General features: G+C 40.8%; 1 protein-coding gene across 1 annotated transcript in view; it reads right to left on the reverse strand.

The window, feature by feature from the left end:
* Positions 1–24,283, reverse strand: part of spns2 (SPNS lysolipid transporter 2, sphingosine-1-phosphate) — a 77,905-nt gene extending 53,622 nt beyond the window's left edge. Inside the window, exons 1-2 of the mRNA XM_017460119.3 lie at positions 23,830–24,283; positions 1,704–1,769 (exon numbers count right to left, since the gene is read on the reverse strand). Of these exons, the coding sequence (XP_017315608.1) occupies positions 1,704–1,769; positions 23,830–24,064 (301 nt within the window). The 5' untranslated portion in view covers positions 24,065–24,283. The remainder of the gene's footprint in view (positions 1–1,703; positions 1,770–23,829) is intronic.
* Between the last annotated feature and the right edge of the window lie 584 nt (positions 24,284–24,867).

The following is a 24,867-nucleotide window of genomic DNA, read 5'->3' on the forward strand; positions in this document are numbered from 1 at the left end:
TGAACCAACAGCATGCACTACCTGCTGGGACTGAGCCAATCGCCAGCGTCTCCAAGCAATCGTCCAGTCAAAAGTAATACTTATTTATCTCACTCTCGTTCCTGTTCTCTCTGTCTGTGATTTAAAAAAAAATGAGCACAGTCTTGAATCCTGAAACTGTCCATCTTGTAAGCTCAGTGTTCAATAAATTCAATTCTTTTAAAGGAGACAGCTAAAATAAGCAGATAAAAGAGATAAAGTCCACATTTAGGGACAAAGAGATTTTTTTTTTTTAATGAAAACATTGAGCAATTTCAAAAAAGCAATTTTTATGAGGAAATATCTTTCAAGCCCCAGTGAGCCAGAAATGTTCATATCTTCAGAACAAATGAAGAAAACTAATAGACAAACACCATCTAAATTCGATCCCAAATTTCCCATGGCACTCCAAAAAGTGTGTGTGTGTGTGTGTGTGTATGAGTGTGTGTGTGTTCTTAAAAACCTGTGTATGTGTGCATCTATGTTTGCCAAGGTCACCAAATACAGTCGACTCCCAGCATCCAATGGGACTTCCACATAACAGCTCTCTCTTATAAAATTCTAATTGGGGCAGCCTGGCTCAGGAAGCCCTACCCAAACCCTCAGAATAGCCGTGTCTGTACCAACACAGCAGAAATACCTGCTCCCTCTGCCTAATACAACACCCGTTGTCTGGACTTAACACACCCATTGAGCCGAGTCTCTTCTGACCTTCAAATTACCGTTACTAACTGAACCCCAACTGAAAATAACTCTTACTAAGATAAATGGCTGTACAACTCCATCAACATGTCCTACTGAATGTGGTGGTACTTTCCCAAGGTGGAAAAAGTTGCACCATTCCACAAAAAAGCAATAATACAGGTTACTGTGCCTTTCATTTTTTTGTTTCGATTTTTTCAGTTGGACTTATCTTCAAGGAGCTATTGAAATCAGAAGCTGATAACCATCTCTTTGCTATTGCTTTTCTTTTTTCTTGGCTGCGGTTGACTCAAGAACACTGTCTGTCTGCCTGAATGTCTATTTGTCTCTTTAATATTTTTGTTACTGTGGACAAGTGCTGCATTGTTGGGTCTGGCACGGAATGCTAGCTTTAAAAAAAATATGAATGCATCGTTGACTTCACAAGTGTGCACTGTGCTCCAGTTTAAACCGGGTCTTTTCCTGCAGTGTCCGGAAGCAGACAGTGCTCCATGATTACTTGTCCTGTTCACAACGTTACTTTAAATACCATTCAGTGCAGTTCTGATATACTGTATTGCATAAGAATGCTTTCTTGGACCAAATATTTCACATTGAACTATAGTGTAGGGTCAGTCTTGTTTAGTCCAAATCACAAGCCTCCTGTTATACCGAAACATACGCTTTAAGCTCAGTCAATTATCCAGACATGGATAGAGGAGGAGGGGGACGGAGGGAAAGGAAACCTTTAGGAGAGGTGGCAGACCTTTTAGTTGCTCTTTTATCCTTTTGTTGTGCCAGTCAGTGTGGATTTAAGTAGCTCAGTGGCTTCTGGTAATAGGTCCCTTCACACATGAGAAGAGTGTTTCAGCATGTGTAGGGTGTGTGGTTGTGTGTGTGTGCTTGTCTGCACTGTATGTGTGTGTGTGTGGGTGTGTGGGGTATGTTTAGTGCTTAGTGGTTGCTTGCAACACGGTGTAATTATAGGATTTGGAGAGACTTACCTGTTTGTAGCAGGCCAACTCCGCTATCATTTACTTTAAAGTGGCGCTGAATGTCAAGCAACACACCTGAGAGAAAGAGACAGAGAGAGAGAGAGAGAGAGAGAGAATCAGTATTAGTGTCTTAATATCTGTCAATAAAACTGTTAGTTAATATTCAATGCTTAAATAGTGTACAATTCTGTTTGCGCAATAAAGACCACTAAGATTTTTCTAATATATTAAAAAATACTGTTGTATGGAGTTTTATCAACACTCATGATGTCATTTGTAGGTCTCCATCTCTAGCTTATTAACAAGTAACATTGAAACCACACATTCTCCAACTCAATTTCATTCTGGTAATATAAAGTCATTGAAAGCACGCTCCTTACTTCCCTATTCTCAGTGAATGAAATAGCTGATTCTGAGCAATCTGCTTGTCAGAAAAGTTGATTTAAAGAAGCACTAGGTTCTGTCCAGCCAAATAAGGCATTTCAAAAACATCTGCATACTGTATTAGTTCAGCTTCCGTGCGTCAATGTTGTATCACTATTGCACTATTACGCTATTTCGTGATTGACCGTAGTTTTATTCAAATGTCTTCAAATGCTTAAACTACATTTCAAGTAGGAGGATTAGGTGTGCAGGATTAGGGTTGGAATTAAATCCTGCAGGTGGACAGATTTCCAAAAGCACACTTTACCTAATCAGCTAAGAGAGAAGGCCTGATCTGATACATATGCTCCGGAAGACCTCACCACCATGGTGTAAGATTTTTAATGGAAGGACATCAAATGATCATATCTTCAACAGCTTTAACAGACTCAAAGTCTAAGTATTCGATGTTTTCATTATATCTTCACTACCTCGCTAGTTAACATGTAATAACAGGCTATTTATAGCCTAGCTTAGTGGGACATTTTTTCCTGAAAAAACTAAACCAATTTAAGCAAGAAAATAAGGCGTGATTGTGTCATTAGTTCTGCAGTATAACTCAGCCAAGTCATCCCCAGTGTTGAAACGAATTAACACCCGCGGTGTTTAGAGTCCTTATTTGGTGTCCAGCTGGACTTGTACAAATTCTAATGGCGTTAATTCAACACTAGAGATTTTAATTTGCATAATTTATAAACCATGTGCATAGGAGCACAAGGACGAGCTATCTGAAAGTTACTTTTGTTACAATAAACATAGAAGAAGGCAAGAAGGTTGTGCACAGGCTGCCGTACATATACTGTAGTGCATTGTGAATGTTTTCTTCTACTGCATCTATCCATCCATTTTCTGTACCGCTTATCCTACACAAGGTTGCGGGAAGTCTGGAGCCTATCACTCGGGGAACAAGGCCGGGGACGCCCTGGACGATCTACAGTGAATGTCTTTAGACTGGGGGGAGGAAACCGGAGTACTCGGAGGAAAGGCCCGAAGCACGGAGCAGTGGCGGGAATCGAACCCCCAACCATGGAGGTGCAAGGCAAACATGTGAGGCAAACGTACATCCTATTTATTTATGAATTTATTCATTTATCGTTACACTTGGCATACTTATTACTATTATTGCCTGAGCTTTGCCATCATATTGGTTTGTCACCAGACAAAAAAAGGCATGGGCATGTGTGAACTTGCTCTCGCAAGATGCAACATTCCTGCTCACAATCTGACAAAGACAATCAGCATTCTCTTTCTAACAGTCACATTACTAAGGTAGAGACTTTTTTTTTCTCCAAGAAACAGTCATGTTTGTTTGGATCTGAACCCTGAATTAACGCCGGAAATTAAGCATTACCTTACATAAATTTTTAATCATTCCATTATAATTATTCTTGCAGCTATCGGATTATGATGTTAAAAAGGGAGTACAGCATTTTTTTTATTTCTGCATAATTTACAGAAGTATTTTAAAGAAAACGGCCCATTCTAAAGAAATTTTTCAACCTGCAACATATACAATGCAAAGAAATTCTGTTCACTCTGCTATCCAAAGTCTTTGGGATATTGAGTAGTATTTTCCCTTGCGTATTTCCTCCAGTTACAAGCTATAGTAGTGTTTCCCAAACCTGTTCTCATCCCCCTATTGGGTCTCATCTTTGCAGCTCCCAAGACACCTGAACCAAGCAATCAACACCAAATACCTGGTACAGACACATGAAATGTCTGTGGGGTAAACAAAGTTCTTGAAAACTGATTTCTGAGCTACAATATCAATTGCTGCCAGCTAGGATCTGGATAACACTGTTCAGACACGGTCCCTGTCCTTCTGTTTCTTGTCTGAGGCAGGTAGCGCTGTAATTAGCCAGCAATCACCCACCTCTGTTGGGTCTCGCTCTCAAATCCCCCACAGGGATGGGGATCCCTATGCCAGATGGTGCTAGATTGCCCCGCCAAAACTGCACTGTCCAACAGTACTTTGTATAGAGCGTTATAAAATACCGGATAAACCAGATGAAGCTATTCAAGGTTTTCATAGTGTTACTTGAAAGAAAGGTGTGTATGGTGGGACTTTTACTTTCTTCAAAAGAAAACCATACAATGAAGAGATTTGGAATGATTTATTCACAAATCAAACCAAGTTTACCTGGTTTGAGATGAATTGGCAGGTCGATGATGTCAGTGTCAGTGCAAACAACAAAGTTTTTTTGTTGTCAACCTCTAGTCTCAACCAGATGTCCTAAAAAAGAATAGTGCACCTCCTATTCATATCTGTATTTGTATTCATTTAGAACACATCTAATCCTAGTTCAATCCAAATAATGTATTTGTATTCGGTTACATCAGTAGTATATATAGCAGTATATACCAATTATTTGCCTTTGTCCCAATCCCTCTTCTCTCAACCTTTGGTGCAACAGCAACCTGAATCATCTACCAGGACCATACATGGCATCCAACCATTTAGAAAAAAAAACTTCATAAATTGAAAAACAGCAGTGTAAAATTTTCAGCCAGGCTGAAATGAAGAACAACACCTCTGACTGGACATTGCATCATTTCTTTATGGAGGTCAGTGCTCCTATCACTCGCCTGACAGGACTAGCCATGTGTAGGCAACAACAGCAGAATGCAAATGGCCCAAATGGTCAAACTGGCATCAGAGACCTTCTGCCACCCACCTCTGTTGCCATAGTAACATAGTCCGGACATGCAGACGAGGAGAGGTCAGGGTTGACCAATGATCAGTGAAGTCAGATACAGGAAAACCGAGAGGATTGTGCAAAAAAAATGTATGACTAAAACACAGCTCTTTCTGTACTATTCGGTTGTGACAGTTATTTATTGCTATATGTGACAGGTGTAATTGCCCACACGACTTTATGTGCTTCTGAACAAGTGTTGTTTGCAGGGGGTTATATCACAGAACCAGAAGGCGTTTTTGGAATTGCTGTGGCAGAACGCAGATACCGCAACACATACTGACTCAGGTGAAAGAATGCTGCCCTGCCTGTTTCTGCCACTCCATCATGCCGGGTGATTTCATACTCGAACGCAGAGCATTGCTAGCAACGCGCTGGGTTCTTTCCAGAGAAGTTACAGTGATTCATTTCAGTATAGATTGTGCTTTGGAGAAGCCTACATGGTTGATCTGACAAGTAAGCAGTAAAGAAAAATAGAGCTTTGTTTCCTTATTTAAGTAATTTCAGATGACACTATAAATTGACCTTAATTCTTTAATTCTTGAATTCCTTAATAATTTTTTTAATCATCTGATAAAAGACAACTACGCAGGACGTCATACAGAATAAATCGTATGTTTGCTTTTCAAATTAGGTCAAATGACTTGTTTAAAAATTGTTTAAACACAAAGAGCGACAGTAAAAGAGCGTCAGCTCTCTTGGATAAAGTAACAGATCCATTCGAGCTATGTATAAATGAAGCCATTATGCATGTGGATGACAAGGTGCTATTGATGCTTTCACCACATTGTCTTGTCTCAGGGGATCCATAAATTGTCCGTCTGCCATCCACAGGTCAGTACATTGGTGCATTTCACTGTTGGTGGGGGTAAATCGACATGCTTCTGGTGGCCTCAAAGGAATTTGTTCAAGGTCATGGTCAAGCCATATATAGTTTTAGCCGACTGATGTAATTATTACACATTTGAGCTTTGTTTAGGGGCAGGGGTAATTGTGCATGCTTGGCTGATGCATCCTTGAACCTCTGCTCGAAAACTACCTTGTTTAGATGAATCAGTCTGCAGCGTGACTGCACTGTGAATTTCATGCCAAGTGGGAGCACAAGAAGCTTGCGCTCTTTCAGTTTGCTTTTTGTTATGAAATATCACCAGTCTCGTAACCGGGAAGCCTGAATTCTTTCCCCTCTGAGGAGTCTTGACCAAAATGACATGACAATTTGTTTTCCAGGGCTGAAACCAAAACACAGTCATCAATTCGGCCTGGGCAAACACAACCGCCACTCTGTTCTCCTCTTCGACACTCCCTGACAAAGGAGGGGGTTTTCTTCACACACCCAGGGCTTGGTATTTTAGGGCCGAAACGTCACTATGTAGACCCTGGGGTCTCTCAAGCAGTCCTCTGACAGGGAGAAGTACGTTCTAGGAGTAGGACAGACCTATTTTGCTGCTCCCCTGAGAGAACCGCAAAACTCACAACTACCCCCCACCCCCCCAACACCTCCCCCTCCCTCGTGCTATTTTAGAGAAGTAGGTTAGGGACAGGACAGAGAGTTGATTGGCCTATTTACTGTAGTGGGGGAGAGACGAATCGTGGATCGTGGAAGAGGATAAGGGAGTGTAGGTTAGGAAAATAAGCAAAACTTAGAGTTATCAGAAAAGAGAAGGCAGAGTAAGGTCAAACTGCATATGAGAATTCCTTGGCCGAGCATACGTTTCCATATCCTGTGTAAATGTAACGCTATGCTCTGCGGTAAGGAAACGTTTCCTCTCTGTTGCGTGCTCAGGCAGTTTCTCACCCGTTCCTCTTTGTGCTGTGACACGACGGGCTCGCTGCTCTGCTGCTGACAGAGACACATCCTGCTGTTCCCTTCAGCTTTCTCTTTTCTTGTCTGCTCTCCTCTCCTATCCCTTGTTCTCTTCTTACTCGAGCATGGGGCAATCCCTCTTGATGTGTCTCGGGGATCGATATAAAATACACAGCTTAGGGAAACATGTGTGTGTGGTGTGTGTGTGTGTGTGTGTGTGTGTGTGTGTGTGTGTGTGCGCAAGCAATTAAGTGTGTTTGATGGGAGGGAAGAACAGCCCATCCCACAAATCATGGCCTGTCTTTTAGCTCCTCTACAGTGAGCACACTATAAATGAGTGCAGCAGCAGAGAAAGGGCTAGCCACAAATATGCCCGACTGTGGTCGGCGGGCTCCTGACCGGCGGGTCCTTCCTCCTGCCTAGTGCTGGCCATGTGCCCAAGGCAGACAAGGGGGAACGCTTTTCGCTTTTTCCACTCCACTCCATAAACGCCCACGCTCTCAGTCCAAACACGGTGCAGATGTGTGAGAACAGTACATGTGGTAGAGAAGGGGCATGTATGCGGTGTGTTATGAAATTCCTATACCGTTCCTGCACCAGAAGTTCATTATCACTGCTTTCATCTTGCATGGGGATGTCATGGACGTTTGCGGTGGGACAGAAGTGTGTATTGCTGATCTGCAATTGCATGTCCATCGTTATGGAGGGTAAATCGGCATGTAGTTAATTCATGCCTTTTCAGCGCCCACTTTATCCTAGTCAGGGTCACAGTGAATCCAAAGCCTATCCCAGGAGCACTGGTCTTAAGGCGGGGAACCACCCTGGATGGGACACCAGTCCTTTTCACCATGCATACACCCATTCACCAACATACACCAACATTCCACCCACAATTTGCATATAGTGCACCAATAAAACACTGTCAAGAAAAGGAAATAGGAATCTTAATCTTTTTAATCTCAGTTGATCGTGATAAGCCATTTAACACTAGCTACTAGCTGATGAGTTTTACCATAGTTTAAAGCAGCCTTCATCAATATCAAAAGGAAATAAAGGGAGCAGATTCAACTAACAAAATCAACACCAACAAACACACACACATGTTAATATAACTAGAGGATTAGCAGTTCCTAGTGGCGCTCCATTATTCTGTGTCCATTTTAGAATTGATGAGCTTTTGCTCACACATAAATATCAAAAACACGCCTCGTAGCCACATGAACAATGATTATGTTGGTCAACTTTTCCAAAACCAAAGCACAAACCTAGACTTCTTCTAACAAAAGGCTATACTGTACCTTCTATTCGAATGGACTGCTGGTAAATATTTTATGGACAAAAAGCAAAGGAGAGGGAGTAAGAGAGAGCGTCTTCCAGGGATACTGGGCAGACATACAGCATAGCACATCAATAATGTATAATCTTGAGGATTGTGAGCTAAGCTAAGTTGCCAGACATCTAGCCATGCAGCAAATGGAGTGAAGCAAAGCAAAAGTATTCCATATTCACCCACTGACCCTTACACAGCAAGACAATGTCACGGCAGATATGCTAATATAATAAGAAAAGGCTACACTGAGGGTCTAATCACTTAAAGAGAACCCTCTTCTAGACAGCTTTTAGCTCAACCTGCCATAAAAATGTACTAGTGTTTCATTAAGCTGGAGAGACTGACCACTTTGGCATAATGAGATGACACATGTAGCTAAGATGGCACGCTGGCTATAATACAAGCAGTTCAATTTACATAGAATTAGGGTTGCACGGTATACCGGTGCTACGGTAGTATCGTGATACTAAAGCTTCAAAATACCGCCGACGCCACTGTATTGTTTTAAACGGTAGTATCGTCAATACGGCAGTACCGTAAGTACCATAGGTATGTGCAGCAGTTAATACTATTTTCAGTAAAACGACACATCTCACTGCTTTTGCAGAATACACAAAGGTTAGTAACACTTCATTTAACCTAAATTCTTTACATTAATCTTTAAAGATTTCCTATTTGCTACCAAGCGAGCTAACGTTATGCTAACCGCCGTGTGTAAACAATAAAATTAGCTGTGTTTGCAGTAAGCGAGCTAACGTTATGCTAACCGCTGTATCTAAACACTAAAATCAGAGTTCGTACAAGTGCTTGAATTTGGCTTTTTGAAATTAAAGTACTGGAAAACCTTGAAAATAGCTATGTTCTGTCTAGTGGTGCTTAAAAAGTGCTTGATTTAAAAAAAATAGTAAATAAATATATAATTGCTAAAGAACTTTAAAGCACATGAATACAATCCTTTCACTCAACATATGACTCCCCGCTGTAGCCCCTCCCCCTCCTCCCGCTATTCACTCACTCATTTTGACAGAAACAGCTCTGGTCCACTTTTCAGATCCCTTTAGCGACTTTTTTTCTTCTTAAAAAGCAGCTAGTGACAAAATCTAGCAACTGTTTGGGCATAGAAGAGAGTGGCCAGTACTGCCCCGTGAGCACAAGGACCTGCTTTCCCACTACAGACACACCTCATCTGTGGCTACTATGATCAGTGAGGAACAGAACATTCGTTCACTTCTAACTTTCTCTCTGAGTGATCATTTTACATATAGCTGAAATCACAGCACTATGATCTTTAACTTCACTGTGGTCTTTAACTTATGTGTATGATGTTTTTGTCAGTTGACGAAATCAGGATTTTAGCAGTGCAGAGCAGCAGCTGGAAGTGTCTGTTGGTTAACATGTAGTCTTAAGGGGCCGCGTTTCAGTCACTATTTCATATTATTTATTTATTTATTTATTTATTTATTTATGGGATTTAAAAAGAAGAAATAAAGAATATGTTTGAATGTATTGACATGTAGTGCTTGAAAAAAAAAACAGTCCTGGAATTTCATTATGAGGCATCTGTACAAACCCTGAAATTAGCCGTGTTTGCTAGTAAGCGAGCTAACGTTCCCAATTTTATGATTTTTTTTTTTTGTACTTCATTTCCAAATTCAGTTATTTATTCCTAATGCGTGTTCATTCTTTGTTCTCTGAGGACAATTTCCATGATTCGCATGATTTCATTGCTTGAGGGAACAATGATAAAACATGCAGCACATTGAATTAGTTGCTTGCCAATTGTATGATTGTTCTTCAGTTTTTCCAATAGCCAGTTATTCATTCTCATTAATAATGAATTCAGAGGAAAATCTGGATTGTCTGTTTTCATTTATATCTATGCATTTCTGTAAATTTGGTTCATTTTGTAGATTTGAATTATGAATTAATACAATATTGCGTGGTATCGTGATACTAGTATAGTATCATAAGATGTGTTTATGGTATCGTGACAACCAGACATAGCATTAACATGTGTGAACTAGCACTGGCAGCGCATCTGATTGCAACCAAGAACACCAAAGCTTTATCTCTGACTGACATTCATGAGCCAGCAATTAGCTCTAACACCAAAACACTTTTGTTCCTGGTTTAGTTGTTTGCTTGTTCATGCTTCACTTGATTATTTTGAATATTATATTTCAATGTGAGACTGCGTGTAATCATTTGTGTTTGTATGCCTTTCGTTTCTTTCTTCCACTGATACACGACTCAGTTTTTAAAGAGCAGCGTGTGGTGTGGGTGAGATTCACCCAGAGGGTCAGTAGAGCCCCGTTCCGAGAATAATTAACGCTGAATGAAGGACTGAATTGCTTGATTAGCTGTCTTAATTACTAGCATTTACATGTGCAGCGCAGGACGCGTGCTACGCTTGCTTTAATTAGCCAACGTCTTTGAGGCAGAGAATCTGAGACAGTAAATTGAATTGACTAAAACAATGTGCTTAGGTAGCAACAGTCATGAATTACAAAGAGACTTTTCACAGGCTTTACGTTTTATTTCTTTGACAAGGGATGATGAAAGACTTTAAAAGCAAATGCTTTGCGAATAGTGTTTTTTTCCCCCCGATGTTTTCAGACTTTTCTTGATTGGATGAGATACAGCTACACAGATGTTTAATTTATTAGTGTCTGAGATGAACTACCAGAAAGATCGATACAGCTTGAAGTAGCAGGTCGAGATGTTCTCAGAATTTACAAGAAATAGATTGGCAAGCGAGAGAGAATCAGAACAGAGAAGTGAAGAAATTGAAAGGAGTAAGTAAGACAGAGAAAAGAGAAGAGCTAAATTGGACAAGTCTGATGTTTGCAGTACTACCGAAGCTGGAAAAGCCTGAAGGCTGGTTTTTCAAGCTCAATTTAGCATCAACAAGCTGCAGCCTTTACTCTCCTGTCAGAGCGGTCAGAGAGAGCGGAGGAATGCAAGAAGAAGGAAGGAGATTCCTTTTTTCAGCATGACAAACTGTTACCTGTTTGGTTGGTATCAGTTACAATTTCAGCTACCCATTCCAGAATTGAGTCATAATCTTAATCTAACATTCCTGCCACACATGCTCCTGAAAACTTAGTATCGTATTTGTACTTAGTATAAAGATAGTAAATCAGGACTTGGGGGACTTAGTGGTTAGAATGTTTGACTCGCACCTCCGGGGTTGGGGGTTCGATTCTCACCTCTATCCTGTGTGCACAAAGTACACTATACATGTTCTCCCCATGCTTTGGGGCTTTCCTCTGGGTTGGGATCTCTAAATTGTCTATAGTGAATGGGTGTGCAAGTGTGTGTGTGATTGTGCCCTGCGATGGTTTGTTACCCATGTCCAGGGTGTCCCCTGCCTTGTGCATGAGTCTCCTGGAATAGGCTCCAGGCTCCCCATGACCCTGTGTACCATAAGTGGTACAGAAGATGGATGGATGGAAATCAGAACTGTCACAGCACCACATACTGTACTGTCACAGCAGAACAAGAATGAGATCTTCTCACACCACATGGATTTGTACCTAAGAAATTTGTACCTGCTGTAATCATAAACACTGTCCTGGACACTTATTCACAATATACTCATACTGATCAACATTTCAACACACTTAGTTCTGTTTGGCTTTAATAATAATGATAGTCCCACTATCCAGTTTCACCCAGTAGAGGATGGGTGAAATCTGGTTCCTCTCAAAGATTCTTCCTCGTGTCATCTCAGGCTAATAGCTGGTGTGCTATGGGCATTCTGGTGCACGATGACTCCCATTGCATCATCCAGGTGGATGCTATACACCAGTGGTGGTTGAGTTCCCCCTCCCCCTTCTCGTCTCTGGCTTGCTCATTAGGGATCAAAATCGACATCCTGATTTCTGTAAAGCATTAGCGATGATTTCTATTGTTTAAAAGCGCTATTTAAATAAAACGGAATTGAAATCAGCGTATAACTGTGAAACCTGTAACAACCCCCTGCACACCAATCTGTTATAAATACTGAATGTATAGCATATGCATCCTCTAATTAGCCAAAATTATATTAATCGTGTAATTAACCATAGTTCCCTTCTTAGAGCTTTCTCCTGCACTTGATTCCTAGCTTTTGGTAGGTGCCGATGAATACTACTACTACTACACTCTCTTGTGTTCCTTTTGTCCTAGAATTAATAGCACCCTTTTTCTGAAGGGAGAAAGTCTTAAAATGAAACACCTGTATGCAGAAACGTAGGCCTAGTGCTGGAGAGCAGGCACAGTTTGACTACATCTGGAAATGTACACAAGGACTAAATGATTATTAGCTTATATTACATTTATTTTAAACGGATGCTTTCAATTACAGATGGGACACGCTTCAAGCTAACTAATATGTAATCCATCCATCCATCCATCCATCCATCCATTTTCTGCAATTATCCTACACAGAGTTGTCGGGGAGCCTGGTGCCTATCCCAAGGGACTTGGGGCACAAGGAGGGGGACACCTTGGAACTGGTGTCACACACACACATTTACACACCACGGACAATTTAGAGATGCCAATCAGCCTACAACGCATGTCTCTGGACTGGGGGGGAAACCGGAGTACCCGAAGGAAACCCCTGAAACATGGGGAGAACGTGCAAGTTTTTTAAATCCTGCTTGCCACAGTTGTTATTTTTGTTTGTTCCTGCCTGCTGTATTTTCTAACAAATTTAGCTGGTTCTATTTCCATAATATAAACAAACTAATTTAAACCTAATTTAAACTACTGTGACCCTAACCAGGCAGTTAATAAGGATTCTATAAATGCATTGTGCAGCACCGCACATTCATGTTAAATGTTGTCTTTCTTTGTCCTGCAAACTTCATTTCTGATCGCTCCATCCTGGTCACTGGGTGTGAGGCAGGAATACACCCTGAATGGGACATCAATCCATCACAGGGCACCAAGTACACACATATTTACTGACCCATTCACACCTAGGGGCAATTTAGCACAGCCAATCCACCTACGTTATCTCGGTAGAAGACCTGCACACCCACACAAAACATGTTATCACACCCACACATTCTCATGGAGGTTACGTCCCGTGGGATCCCATTCTCAACCGGATGCCCTTTGAACCTTTCAGTCAATCTTTCTTTTGGGAAAAATAAGAAATAGTCTGATTCCTTTTTGTATCTGTATTTGTTTAAAACACTTTATCTGTTGTGTCTATATAAAATGTTTTTACATTATATAGAAGTAAACTTCTTAAAGACACAGAGTGGTTGAAATACCTCAGCCCCTAGCCTAAGCTATGTAGGTCACCTTATGCGACCCTATTTTGAAAGGTACGACTGTTATTAGCTGCATAAACTGTAGCTGTGGGTCTGCCACTATTATCACTAAAAGGTATCAGCACAATGGTTTAATCCTACTGTGGAACACTACTGCATTCAAATCTGACCCAATATAATAGTATTTGTGTGAGAGAAATGTGAAAACTGACCCATAAAGAACTGGAAGATCGCCTTAGCACTAGAAGCAAGTATCGGAAGATAGTGCTGGAGGTTTCTGACTGTACGCACACATATTCTCATCAAGATGCAGAGACTGAACCCATACAGTACTCTGCAAAAGTATCAGGCACCTTATTTTTTTAGTACAAACTTTGTTATCGATTTTTAATTTATAAGTGGTAAGAGACTTTTTAGCCAAAAAAAAAATCTCCAGAAGAACCGTGGCTGGTTCTGCAAGATGCTCGATAAAACTAACCATCTCATTTCCTTATAAAACTGTAGAAAGTGTAGCTGAGACTACGACTACTACTAAATAGTGACTTTGTTTCATTTATTACTGTTTATTACTGCATTTTATAGTATTTATTTTTTTCAAATGTAGAACCATTTAATTTCTTTATATTTGAAGACATCTTTGCTGTACAGCATTTCTTTGCATGTGTCTAAGACTTTTGCACAGTACTGTATATGAATTAGAAACATATGTGGAGTATATGCAAGGGCTACTATGGTAGCTGTAATTGACTGTAGCGCCATAAACCTCCATTTCACCCCAGTCAACACCAACTCACACGCCGTTCTTGTTAAATCCGTTTCCTTGCTGGGGAAAGTGCTATTTCGATCCCTTCGCACGGCGCTCTCAGAGGGCCTGACTCTGGCTCTGCCATTTATCTCCCTTTCTCTTTCATCAATTCAAGATTAAGCTCATTTCTTTTCCACCGCGGTTTAATTCTCCGCTGCAGGATGCACACCGCAGACACAGCATGTCTGAGCTTCGCCCAGTCTCTACTAGAAACGATCTGTTGTAATATTTCAGCTCTGCAAACCAGAATGACAGGAGTAAGAAGTGGTATGAGTGTGTGAAATGACAGGAGAATGTGAAGTGTTTATATTTCGATATTTCAACGTGAGGTCGGATTGATTCAATAACCTTTAAGGTGAGGTATATGGGTGGGATGAGCAAAGCGATTAGGGGCAATTGCGTGTGTGGGAAAACAAAACAAGCAGTCGGGCACATTCCGAACACTGCCACTGCTACATTCCGCAGCTGTGAGAATGAACACACGCTCACACACACACACCTTCACGGAAGCCAAACCCAGTGTCTGCTTACCGGCAGACGTTTCATTTCATTCACCAGTGATTCAATTTTGGACACAGACTTCACACAGTACATATATTCAACATTTTTCAGGACTAAGGTGTATCTCCTTTCAGAACATACCAAGCAGAGGTGAAGAATTATAGGAATGCTGGACATGAAGCCAAGGCGTGACTGTCCAGCCTCAGGTGGATTAATGGACTACAATCACAGGTGACTGGAAGCCAGTCTGTCCAGTGCACACCTGTTTCTAGTCTCTAGAGTTAACATGGTCCTGATCCATTAACACACTGACACCAGTGTTGATGTAACACTAATGGAATTTAAACCCGAGGAACAAGTGTTAATAACGTGTTATCACGCCCATGCACAGGCAAGGATGTATACATTTGCAGAAACCAAATGAGACACTAATACATAAATACACACCCTTAAACACATGCAAGAAGAATTTTGACATATTCACCTTTCAAGCTGTACCTTTGTACCTTAAGATGACAATGATGTTATTTTAATTGAAGTTAATTTTATATTGCTTTATAGTAAATTAATTATTATTATTATAATATTATATATTATTACATTGGCATTTTAGACCTCAACTTTTATATAAATATAAATATATATATATGTGTGTGAGTGTGTGTGTACGTACATATATATAGATAGATAAGCAGAAACACACACAAACACACGCACACATTTATATATATATATATATATATATATATATATATATATATATATATATATATATATATATATATATTTCTGCTTAATTCAGGTTTTATTTTGTAGTTTATGTTGTTTTTTATTGTATATACAGTATGTTATACAATTTGAGCAGTTTGTATAGTTTTAGGTTATATTTTAATTAGATGTCCATGTCAAATAATTAATACAAATGGTGATTTTATTCTTGTTCAGTTTACATTTGTCAGTTCCGTATACACTTGTATATTGTATTTGAATTAGATAGCTGTTTTAGACCCTGACCTGAAATGTTTATATGCAGTTTTATATCATATTTTTATGAAATGTCGGATGTATCTAAAAAATTATGACATATTCCATCCATCCATTTTTTTATACCACTTATCCTACACAGGGTCACGGAGGAGCCTGGTGCCTATTCCAGAGAAATCAGGGCACAAGGCAGAGACAAACCCTGCACAAGGTGCCAACCCATCGCACACACACACACACACACTCACACACCCATTCATATACTACGGACAATTTGTAAATGCCGGTCAGTCTATAATGCATGTTTTTGGACTGGGGGAGGAAGCCTGAGTACCTGGAGGAAACCCCCAAAGCACAGGGAGGCAATATTTGAACCCCAACCCTGGAATTTCAGTTTGTTGTTGTTTTGTTTTTTTCTTAGATAATCTAAGCCAATTTCCATTCTAAGATTGAAAATAGTTATATCCGGTGAAGAGCAATTGCAAGAGGGCTGACATTTGACCTCTTCATTAACAAATACATCAGAGGAGCGACAGGGGGTCAGTGCTGTAATTTACCCACAGTTCTCAAAACATACCCCTGAGACACCATCTCTGCCTCTTAATGCTCTGAATCTATCAAGCTATTACAATAACTACTACTCAGGGCAGATGAAATCACACACACACACACATATGAGTGTGAAGATATTGCAATGACCGAAGTCATAAAAGCACACAAAGGCAAATTCACATACGAACAGATGTACGCTTGAACAAACACAAACACACAACAGATGCTAAGCTCTCGCTCGGCCTGGAGATAAACAGGCTACATAATCCCCGGCTGCTGTTGATTATTTACTCGGCCACTCGTGAATAGGGGGCAAAGATGGCACGATCTCTTCCTTTATAAAGACTTGACAAATGCTGCCATTCTGGAAAGGTCAGTGTAAATATTAGTGCAGCCACTGTGGAAAGACTCCAAGGGCTACTTTAAAGCCAAAGCCAAGCTTTACTCTGCTGGTTTTAGTCCACACATGTCTACTTGTTTGGTGATGATATTTATGGGATTGTGTGGAAGGCATATATATATAAAGTCATAAATCCTGTCCACACACACCATCCACCCTGATATTACTGCAGATCTAATCCAATTATATATGAGGAACATGGACAGCTTCGATGTAGGAGGATTCCTAGAACTAAGATTGTGTAATTTTCCTGTTATGGGTTAGAAAAATCTTCATGGATTTGATTGAGTAGGTTGAGTATAAAATAAGCTTTTAGCCCTGACGTGGTTCAGGTCATACCAAACACATCATCCTGGGATCAGAAGTCATCTCTGATCTCATACAGTCTGATCCACAGAACCTAGAACCTCTCGAACACACCCTTTCACGCAGGTGTGTGCGCCTCAGGGGTCACCTTATCCTCCCCTCTTCAGTTCCTCCCCGTTTTTCATCTGTCCATCAAACCTGCCACATCGCCCTGTCAAATGAACACATTTACTTTAACACACACACACACACACACACACACACACACACACACACACACACTCACACACAAAATCTCTGAATCTGTTCAGACATGCATCGAGCTAAAAGCAGACCCCCAAATGCACCATCGGGGTCATTACAACCTCAACAGATATTGCTATAGAAGGAAATGAAGCAGCAACACTTCATTTAAAGAGCATGACTTGGTGAAAGAGGAGCCCATCAAAACACAACGCATACAGGGGTTTCGGTGAGCCTCTAGCAGCCACGCTCTGCTTATTTTAAGACGATGGGTCACTGAATGCTTACACTTCTGTGTCTTTGGGAGACTGCAACAGAAAAAGCTAGAATATCTGTCAGTGAGTGTCACGCATGTGTATTTATAAACTAGTACATACACATATACATTGAGCCGAACGCCTCAATGTGGGCTGTTCATTTGGCCAGTGTTAAAAAAATCAATTGTTTAAAAATTGTTTAAATATGCTTTCTTCCCTCCCTATTTTCCATATCCCTATTAAAACATTTAAAATATTAGCTTAGATTAAAATATTAGATTTATCTACTACTTATCATTATGTCCTGCAAAAAATGATATCAGGTAGAAACATGTGAATATAAACTGAATATAAACCTTGAATCATTTTATATCGTATCAAACAAATACCTTGAAATTATGTTATTTCTATTATTTGGGGAGAACGTTTGCTTCTTTCTGGCAATATTTCCCATTCAATAAGACAATTTCATGCGCAGGATTATTAATAATGTCTATAAATAGGCTGAATGGCTGAACAGTCTAATATTTGTTTCCTCATAATGAGGAATAATAGTTCAATTTGCATATATTCAACATGTTTTCACTTGCTAAGATAGCATTTTCTTGGGAAAATTAGATAATTAGATAAAACGAGAGCGTTTGATATTATAAAAGGTTATTGAAGCTTTTTCTAGACCTATTTTTAAATGATCTAAATGCATTGACAGGTGATTTTGCTTCTATTCATTCATTTACTTTTTTTGGGCAACAAAAAGCAAAAATTATGCACCAGTGAAGTATGACAGTTCCAGTATTTCACAGATTATGTTTAATTAGTACAACTGTCTAAAATCGGGTTGAAAAATGACTCATTAGGGGGTGGGGGCAGGGAAATTGTACACGTACTTCCCACATTCAGGATGTTTTAAATGACCGAGATAGCATTTCTCTCTCTCTATCTTTCAGACCTCCTGGGTAGGCCCTGGTTGTCAATAAAAACGCAGTAGCGTGCCAGGCTAATGCTTATGGCGACCACAAGAAAGCCACAGAGCCAGAGGAGGAAGAGGCACAGCTTATTTCCAGCTGCTCATGCTTCGGCAGGCCTCACCGTCAGCTAAATACGACCCAACAAAAACACACACACCAGATGAAAATCTCTGTAAAATCGCGACAAGAGGAAGACCTCTGATTAAAACCAAAGCTTGCCACCTACCTAGTGGTTCCCACCACACCAATGCACATTCTATCAACATTATGTCACTTTCAAATCCACTTTCCCCCAAATAAAAACATGCTGCGTCTGTAGATTTAGATTTAATATATGTACTGTATATATCATGTTAGGCCTAGCATCAATGACAACATAACACTACTATATACAGTAGACTGGATTTTAAAGGCATGCAGTGGATCCATGCATATGGAAATAAACTTTAGCAGAAGTGGAAGCCATTTGTTCTTTGAGCGAGTTCCAGAAAAAGCTAGACAAGCCCATAAAATCCAATTACTAAGAACCCCCCCCCCCCACCCCCCCCACCCCCCCCAAAGGATCTAAGGAGTTGTTGTTTGGGAGCTTTTTTAATATGCGGGTAGTAAATAGAGGACAGAAAGGAAAAGATAGAGGCGACAGTCAGGGCTGAAGTGGTTGCGGCCGACCTCAAAGTGTAATTCAGACGCAGGCTGGCAAATTGTAGTGTGTGTGTGTGTGTGTGTGTGTGTGTGTGTGTGTGTGTGTGTGGTAAAATACACGGCTGTCACATGCCATAGTTCTCCACATCAAAAATGCTTGTTTAATACACTTCCACTCTATCCACTATTAGGACAGATCCAGGCTCAGATCCTAATGAATTCAACTATAAGAGGAGTTGCAAAAGCAGGAGCAAATTTGAAAATGAAGCAGTGTGTGTGCGTGTGTGTTCGTTTGTGTGCTTACGTGCGTGCGTGCGTGCGTGCGCGTGAGTGTGGTTGGGCGCAGGAGTGAGAAGCATGACGTAATGCAGCACGCCTTGCATGTGCTGATAGGCGTTATCGCCTTCTCATGTCTTGGCAGAAGGAACCAGGGCTGGAGATGACAGCCAGGGTGCAAGTGTAGGCGTACGTGTATGCGTGCGTGAGTGGTAATAGAGGATTCTCTCTCAGTGTTATTAGAGATGGCAAGTTAAACTGGATCATCTTCAACACAGTACAACAAATAAGACATGTCGTCTTTCACCGTGTCAGATTTCCTACAGCATATACTTTATACTTATGGCTACTGGATTTAGTCACACACTCATACCGCAGATGCAGATGAGCTGGCTGACATGGGTTAGGGGAGCGTCTGTAGATCAAATAACTTTAAGTGACCACTTCCTTCAAATGCTAAACCCAGATTATCTGGATGATAATCTGAGCCTACATCAGAGGGCCTACACTATAGTATGCCTGCCCTCAGACAGTCTTGCCAACCCCCATAATGCAATGCTGCAAAAGCCAAACCACAAATGTAATCACTATAAACAGTTCACAAACCTTCACTTCATCAGTTTTGTCTGGCATGCTGGAGGTCACTCTGCAGAGAGAGAGATAGCATTGGGCCAATGGGGGAAATAAAGCAGACAAAAAGGGTACAGTGTGGTGTAAATCTGCATCTGCATATAGGCGCACATATTTACTCGGTTCATATTCCACACACACTCGCACAGCAAACAGCTCACAACACACTTCTTTTCCATCTCCTTCCTAAAAACAGCCTTTGCACCGCCAGGATTTACCATGTGGTCAAGCACCGAATTAGAACCTCAAAATACTTCGTACCCCTCGCAGGTACCAATTAAACCCAAACACCAAACCAAAGTTTAAAGAGCCAAAAAATAAATAACTAAATAAAAATACACATTTGACTGATACACATGGGAGATTTGTTTCAGCGGACAAAATCCGCATGAGCACCATGAGATCCCCTTTAATTGCTTTTTTTCCTCGGCATCGTCACAGCTCATAAAACGTCCTCATCTTAGAAGAAATGCCTTGTAAAAAATTCATACTGGAATAAAACGGGTACGGTTTTGCTAAAGTGTAAAAGGCTCATGCAGCATTTTTGCGGCACGGCCTGCCACCGTGGACGTTTTCTTCTGTGATGCACAATAACAGCTTGAACCAATATGAGCTTTACAAGCTTTGAATATTGGTGACTTCTACATGACCACCAAAAGAGTCCTTATTCCATTGTGTGACCTCATCAGCTTCAACCAGTCTTTCTGTTCCTCTGGACTAATATGTCATCTTTTTACTGGCAATCTAGTAATTCAGACATGAGGGCAGGGATTACCTCAAAATTTTCCCTAAGCCCCTCTTCTAACTGCATATCTCCCTCACACACACACACACACACACACACTGGTTTGAGTCTCATTACATCGATGCTCTTGGCAGTATGACTGCAGTGGAAATGATTGAACAGAGATGGGGAGGAGATTTCCGTGACCCCCACTCCCTCCTCTCCTCAACACACACACACACACACACACACACACACACACACACACACACACACCAGTGGTCAGGCTCAACACTGCAGGATGGCTGCGTCAACCCTCTCCTCTCCTCTCCTCTCCTTTCTCAACCCTTCACACATGTATACACATAACCACACACACTCTAATCATGCATAATGCATGAGCCAGGCAGGGAGGTGCAGAGGAGAACCCCAGCGCTCGACACACTGTGCAATACAGAGCTGCAGCCTCCGATACACACACACACACACATGCGCACATACACTTCACACTTCACACACCTTCTTCTGCTGCAATCTCACTGCAGTCCTCGACATACAGCACATCTCCCTCTCTCTTTCTCTCTCTTTCTCTTGTGCTCTCTCTCTCTATCTCTCTCTATCTCTCTCTCACTCGCTCGCTCAATCTCTCGCTGTCTAACTTTCTATGTATCTCTCTTTAGAAACTCCAGCTTTCCAAAAGGTGCTGAATAAAAAGTGCACTGGCCTGAAATAAACTCTGAGCGTTCAAAACGAAAGAAGTTTGCGCTAATGACGACATAACGATTTTTCTTCACATTCCCCATCCTTATCTATAAATGTTTTCTGACTGGCTGATACAACAAAAGATGTGCTTTAATTAAAAAACTTTTCACAGTTACAGTATTCAACATTACTTCTTATATACTCTGGTTCCCAGGAGTCACATGACCACTGCAGGCGTTGAATCAGTTGTAGATATGATGTGGGCTGTGTTTATTAATTGCATAGGATTTCTATGGTATTTTACGATGCGTGTTTAGTCCTTTGGGCACTACAGTACATTCACAGCTTTTGCCTTCTGTACTCCTACAAGCACAAATTGAAGAAATGTTTCCTCTCCTTAACGTAGACACAACACAATCCTCAATAGTGTTGGATAATGTCCATTTACTGTCCATTCATGTCCGGCTGTACGTAAGTAAGTGTGAACTCTATGGCGTATAACACAAATGAGTGTATTATAAGTTGATACCTTGCAATAGATATATTTTTGTCACATAATGACATAAATTCACCCTGTGAACTATAACCACTGCTGCTGATTTCAGAAGTTTTACAGCAGTGAGTCTGCACTTTCTTCCTTTGACTTAATCAGTCTGTGGTCCATGTTACTGACTTTGCTACAGCAAGGAGCCACCACAACAGAGACAGCGCGCACAGGAAAAGCAGTTTTCTTCTCCAATGTGTTTCCCGGATGAATTTTTACATCCAGAAACCCAACTTAAACCAAATGATAGGCTAGTCCATCCATCCATTTTCTGTACTGCTTATCCTACACAGGGTTGTGGGGAGCCTGGAGCCTATCCCAGGGGACTCGGGGCACGAGGTGGGGGATACCCTGGACGGAGTGCCAACCCAAGAGCACAATCGCATACACATTCACACACTACAGCCCATTTGGAAACATCAATCAGCCTGTAACGCATGTTTTGGACTGCGAGATGAAACTGGAGTACACGGAGGAAACCTCTATGATAGACTAGTTTAGGGTGGACTAGAACTAACATCTTAGATTTGAGTTCCAGTCAAGAGAGAACCTATACAGTAGATGTTCTCCTTGAGGAGAAATACTGCAGGTCCTGTTCTGACTAAAAATATATTACATATACATATATATATATATATATATATATATATATATATATATATATATATATATATATGTATATTACATATACATATATATATATATATATATATATATATATATATACACACACACACACACACACACACACACACACACACACACACACACACACACAGTGTATGCATATTATAAGTGTACTTGGTGTTCTGGATGGCTAAGAAGAAGAAAAATAATAGGCTATAATTTGAGATGGTATGATGCTTTTTTCCCACTAAGTTCAAGAGAAACGAATGAAAAGTCTTCATTAAGACACAGAAAATAACATGCTTCCCAAACAAGTATATGAAACATGGTCGGAGATATCTCAAATTCAGGTTTAAATCAATAATTGTGGCCTAATTTTTTTTTTTTCCTTTCATTTCCTTGGAAATTATCCTATTAGTTATTTATGAAAAATGTCCAAAGCCAGCTGGCACGCCACCTAATATCCCCATCAAATCATTGTTAAATATGCACATGTTTCATGAGCAGAATAAGTCTTTTCTTCTTCTTCTTCTTCTTCTTCTTCTAGTTTACACAGTTGACGTAAAGTAGCTTCTTGGGGCAGTTTCTATGGCAACGCCGTTGATTGCTTTCTACGTCCATATTTAATTGGCTTGAACCAACTTTAAGCCATCATTTCTCATCAATACCACCATTCTGATTCCATTTCCAACACTACACATGTCTGTAACAGATCACAATCCTTCTTTTCATCGCATCATATTAGGCTGATATGATATAGCCTATGATATTGCGACAGCAATAACAACTAGTTGTAATTTATTTTAGAGCATTTTTTTGCGCATAGCAATTCATTGGTACATTGTATGACACCTGAGATCTAGATTTAAACCAACAGACAAGTTTTAGTAAAACATCTTTATAGCCTACTAATAAATGTGAATGCCTGTATGATGACGGAACGGATCTTTAATTATAGGATATAATTATACCTGATCACCTAGCACACTGATACTATTTCTATTTCTCTCTCTCTCTCTCTCTGTCTCTCTAAGATATAATTAGACATTATTTGCTCATGACACATCCTATCTGAGTTTCGGTCCCAAGGTGTTTGTTTGTTTTGGGTTGATTATAGATTCACAAAAAGTCAGATTATTGATCAGACATTGTTCAAACGTAAGTCAATATCCTGTCCTTTAAGTCTTTTAAGTCGTTACTGATACCAGACCGCGTTGATTACATCACTAGAGACCTAACACTTATCAATAGCCAGAATGTATCACGTTTTAGAGGCTACTATTAACACATTGAGTGCATTTTTTTAAGTGACTTCCTCTCCTATGAAGATGTCAAATTCATGTCAAAGTCAGTTTCTAAGAGATTGTGGAGAAAGAAAGGAAAAAACTGAGCCTGGTGCATTCCCGTGCGCTACACATCCACACAAAGAAGATGTCAAGACGTCGGCTTCTTACCGGCTACCGTGTATCTGTCCATGTAATTGAGCACGTTGCCGAAGCTGAGGATCCCGGCGGCGGTTGTGGGTGAGCGGCACCGCAGCAGCGCGGCGCGGAATTTCTGGCCCGGTTTGCACGCGGATTTGCACTCCGGATTCGCCTTGAGCGCGGCGCTCATGCTGCCCGAGAGCGTGCGCACCTCCGCCGCGCTGCTGCAGCCCTCCAGCTCGCATCCGTCGCTTTCCACACACATCTTGTCGCACGAGTGATCCAGCGCAAGAGATCTGACTGACAGTCTCTCAGGTACGGGTTAGGTGTTGCTTACAAGACGGGAGAAAGCAGCAAATCCGAATAACTTAAACTATTTTTTTTTTTATTATTATTAAATTATTAGACTAATCAATCGATTTTGAAAAAGTGCTAAGCTCGGTTCATGGTTCAGCGTCAAATTGCAATGACAGGATTGTGCGCTCCTCTAGGCGTTTTGCTTTGCCTCGCGCTGTCATGCAGTGAGAAGGAGGCGTGGCTGTGCGCAAAACCCCGCCCTCCAGACAACGGTGGAAAAAGCACCTGAGGAGCGGGAATGTGGAATGTAGAGCATGTCGACTTCGTACATTGGAATGTGTTTGTGCGCTTGTGCGTCTTTTCTGCGCCTTGTTTTTGTGCCATAACAACTAGGTTTGAGCTGAGTAAACCCTATGAATTAACAGGAAGTCTAACGAGCGATGGAGATTCCAGTCCACACATCCATACACACCTACTGGCCACAAGTAGCTACTTAGAGACACCTTACTTGTACTTACTTATTTGGCGTTTTTATCAGGTATAGGCTACATTTCTATTTTTCATAAAGAGTTCTGACTCTTTCTTCTTCTTCTTCTTCTTCTTTTTTTTTCATGCATTCGTTCATTCATCTTCAGTAAACGGTTTATCCTGGTCAGGGTCACAATGGATCAGGATGCTGTCCCGGGAACACTTAACACAGGGTGACTGTAGACCCTGAATGGGATACCAGTCCATCACACACATTCACACACTCACTCACACACCAATCTA

This window comes from Ictalurus punctatus, chromosome 28 (genome assembly GCF_001660625.3).
Source record: "Ictalurus punctatus breed USDA103 chromosome 28, Coco_2.0, whole genome shotgun sequence".
NCBI classification, from domain to species: Eukaryota; Metazoa; Chordata; class Actinopteri; order Siluriformes; family Ictaluridae; genus Ictalurus; species Ictalurus punctatus.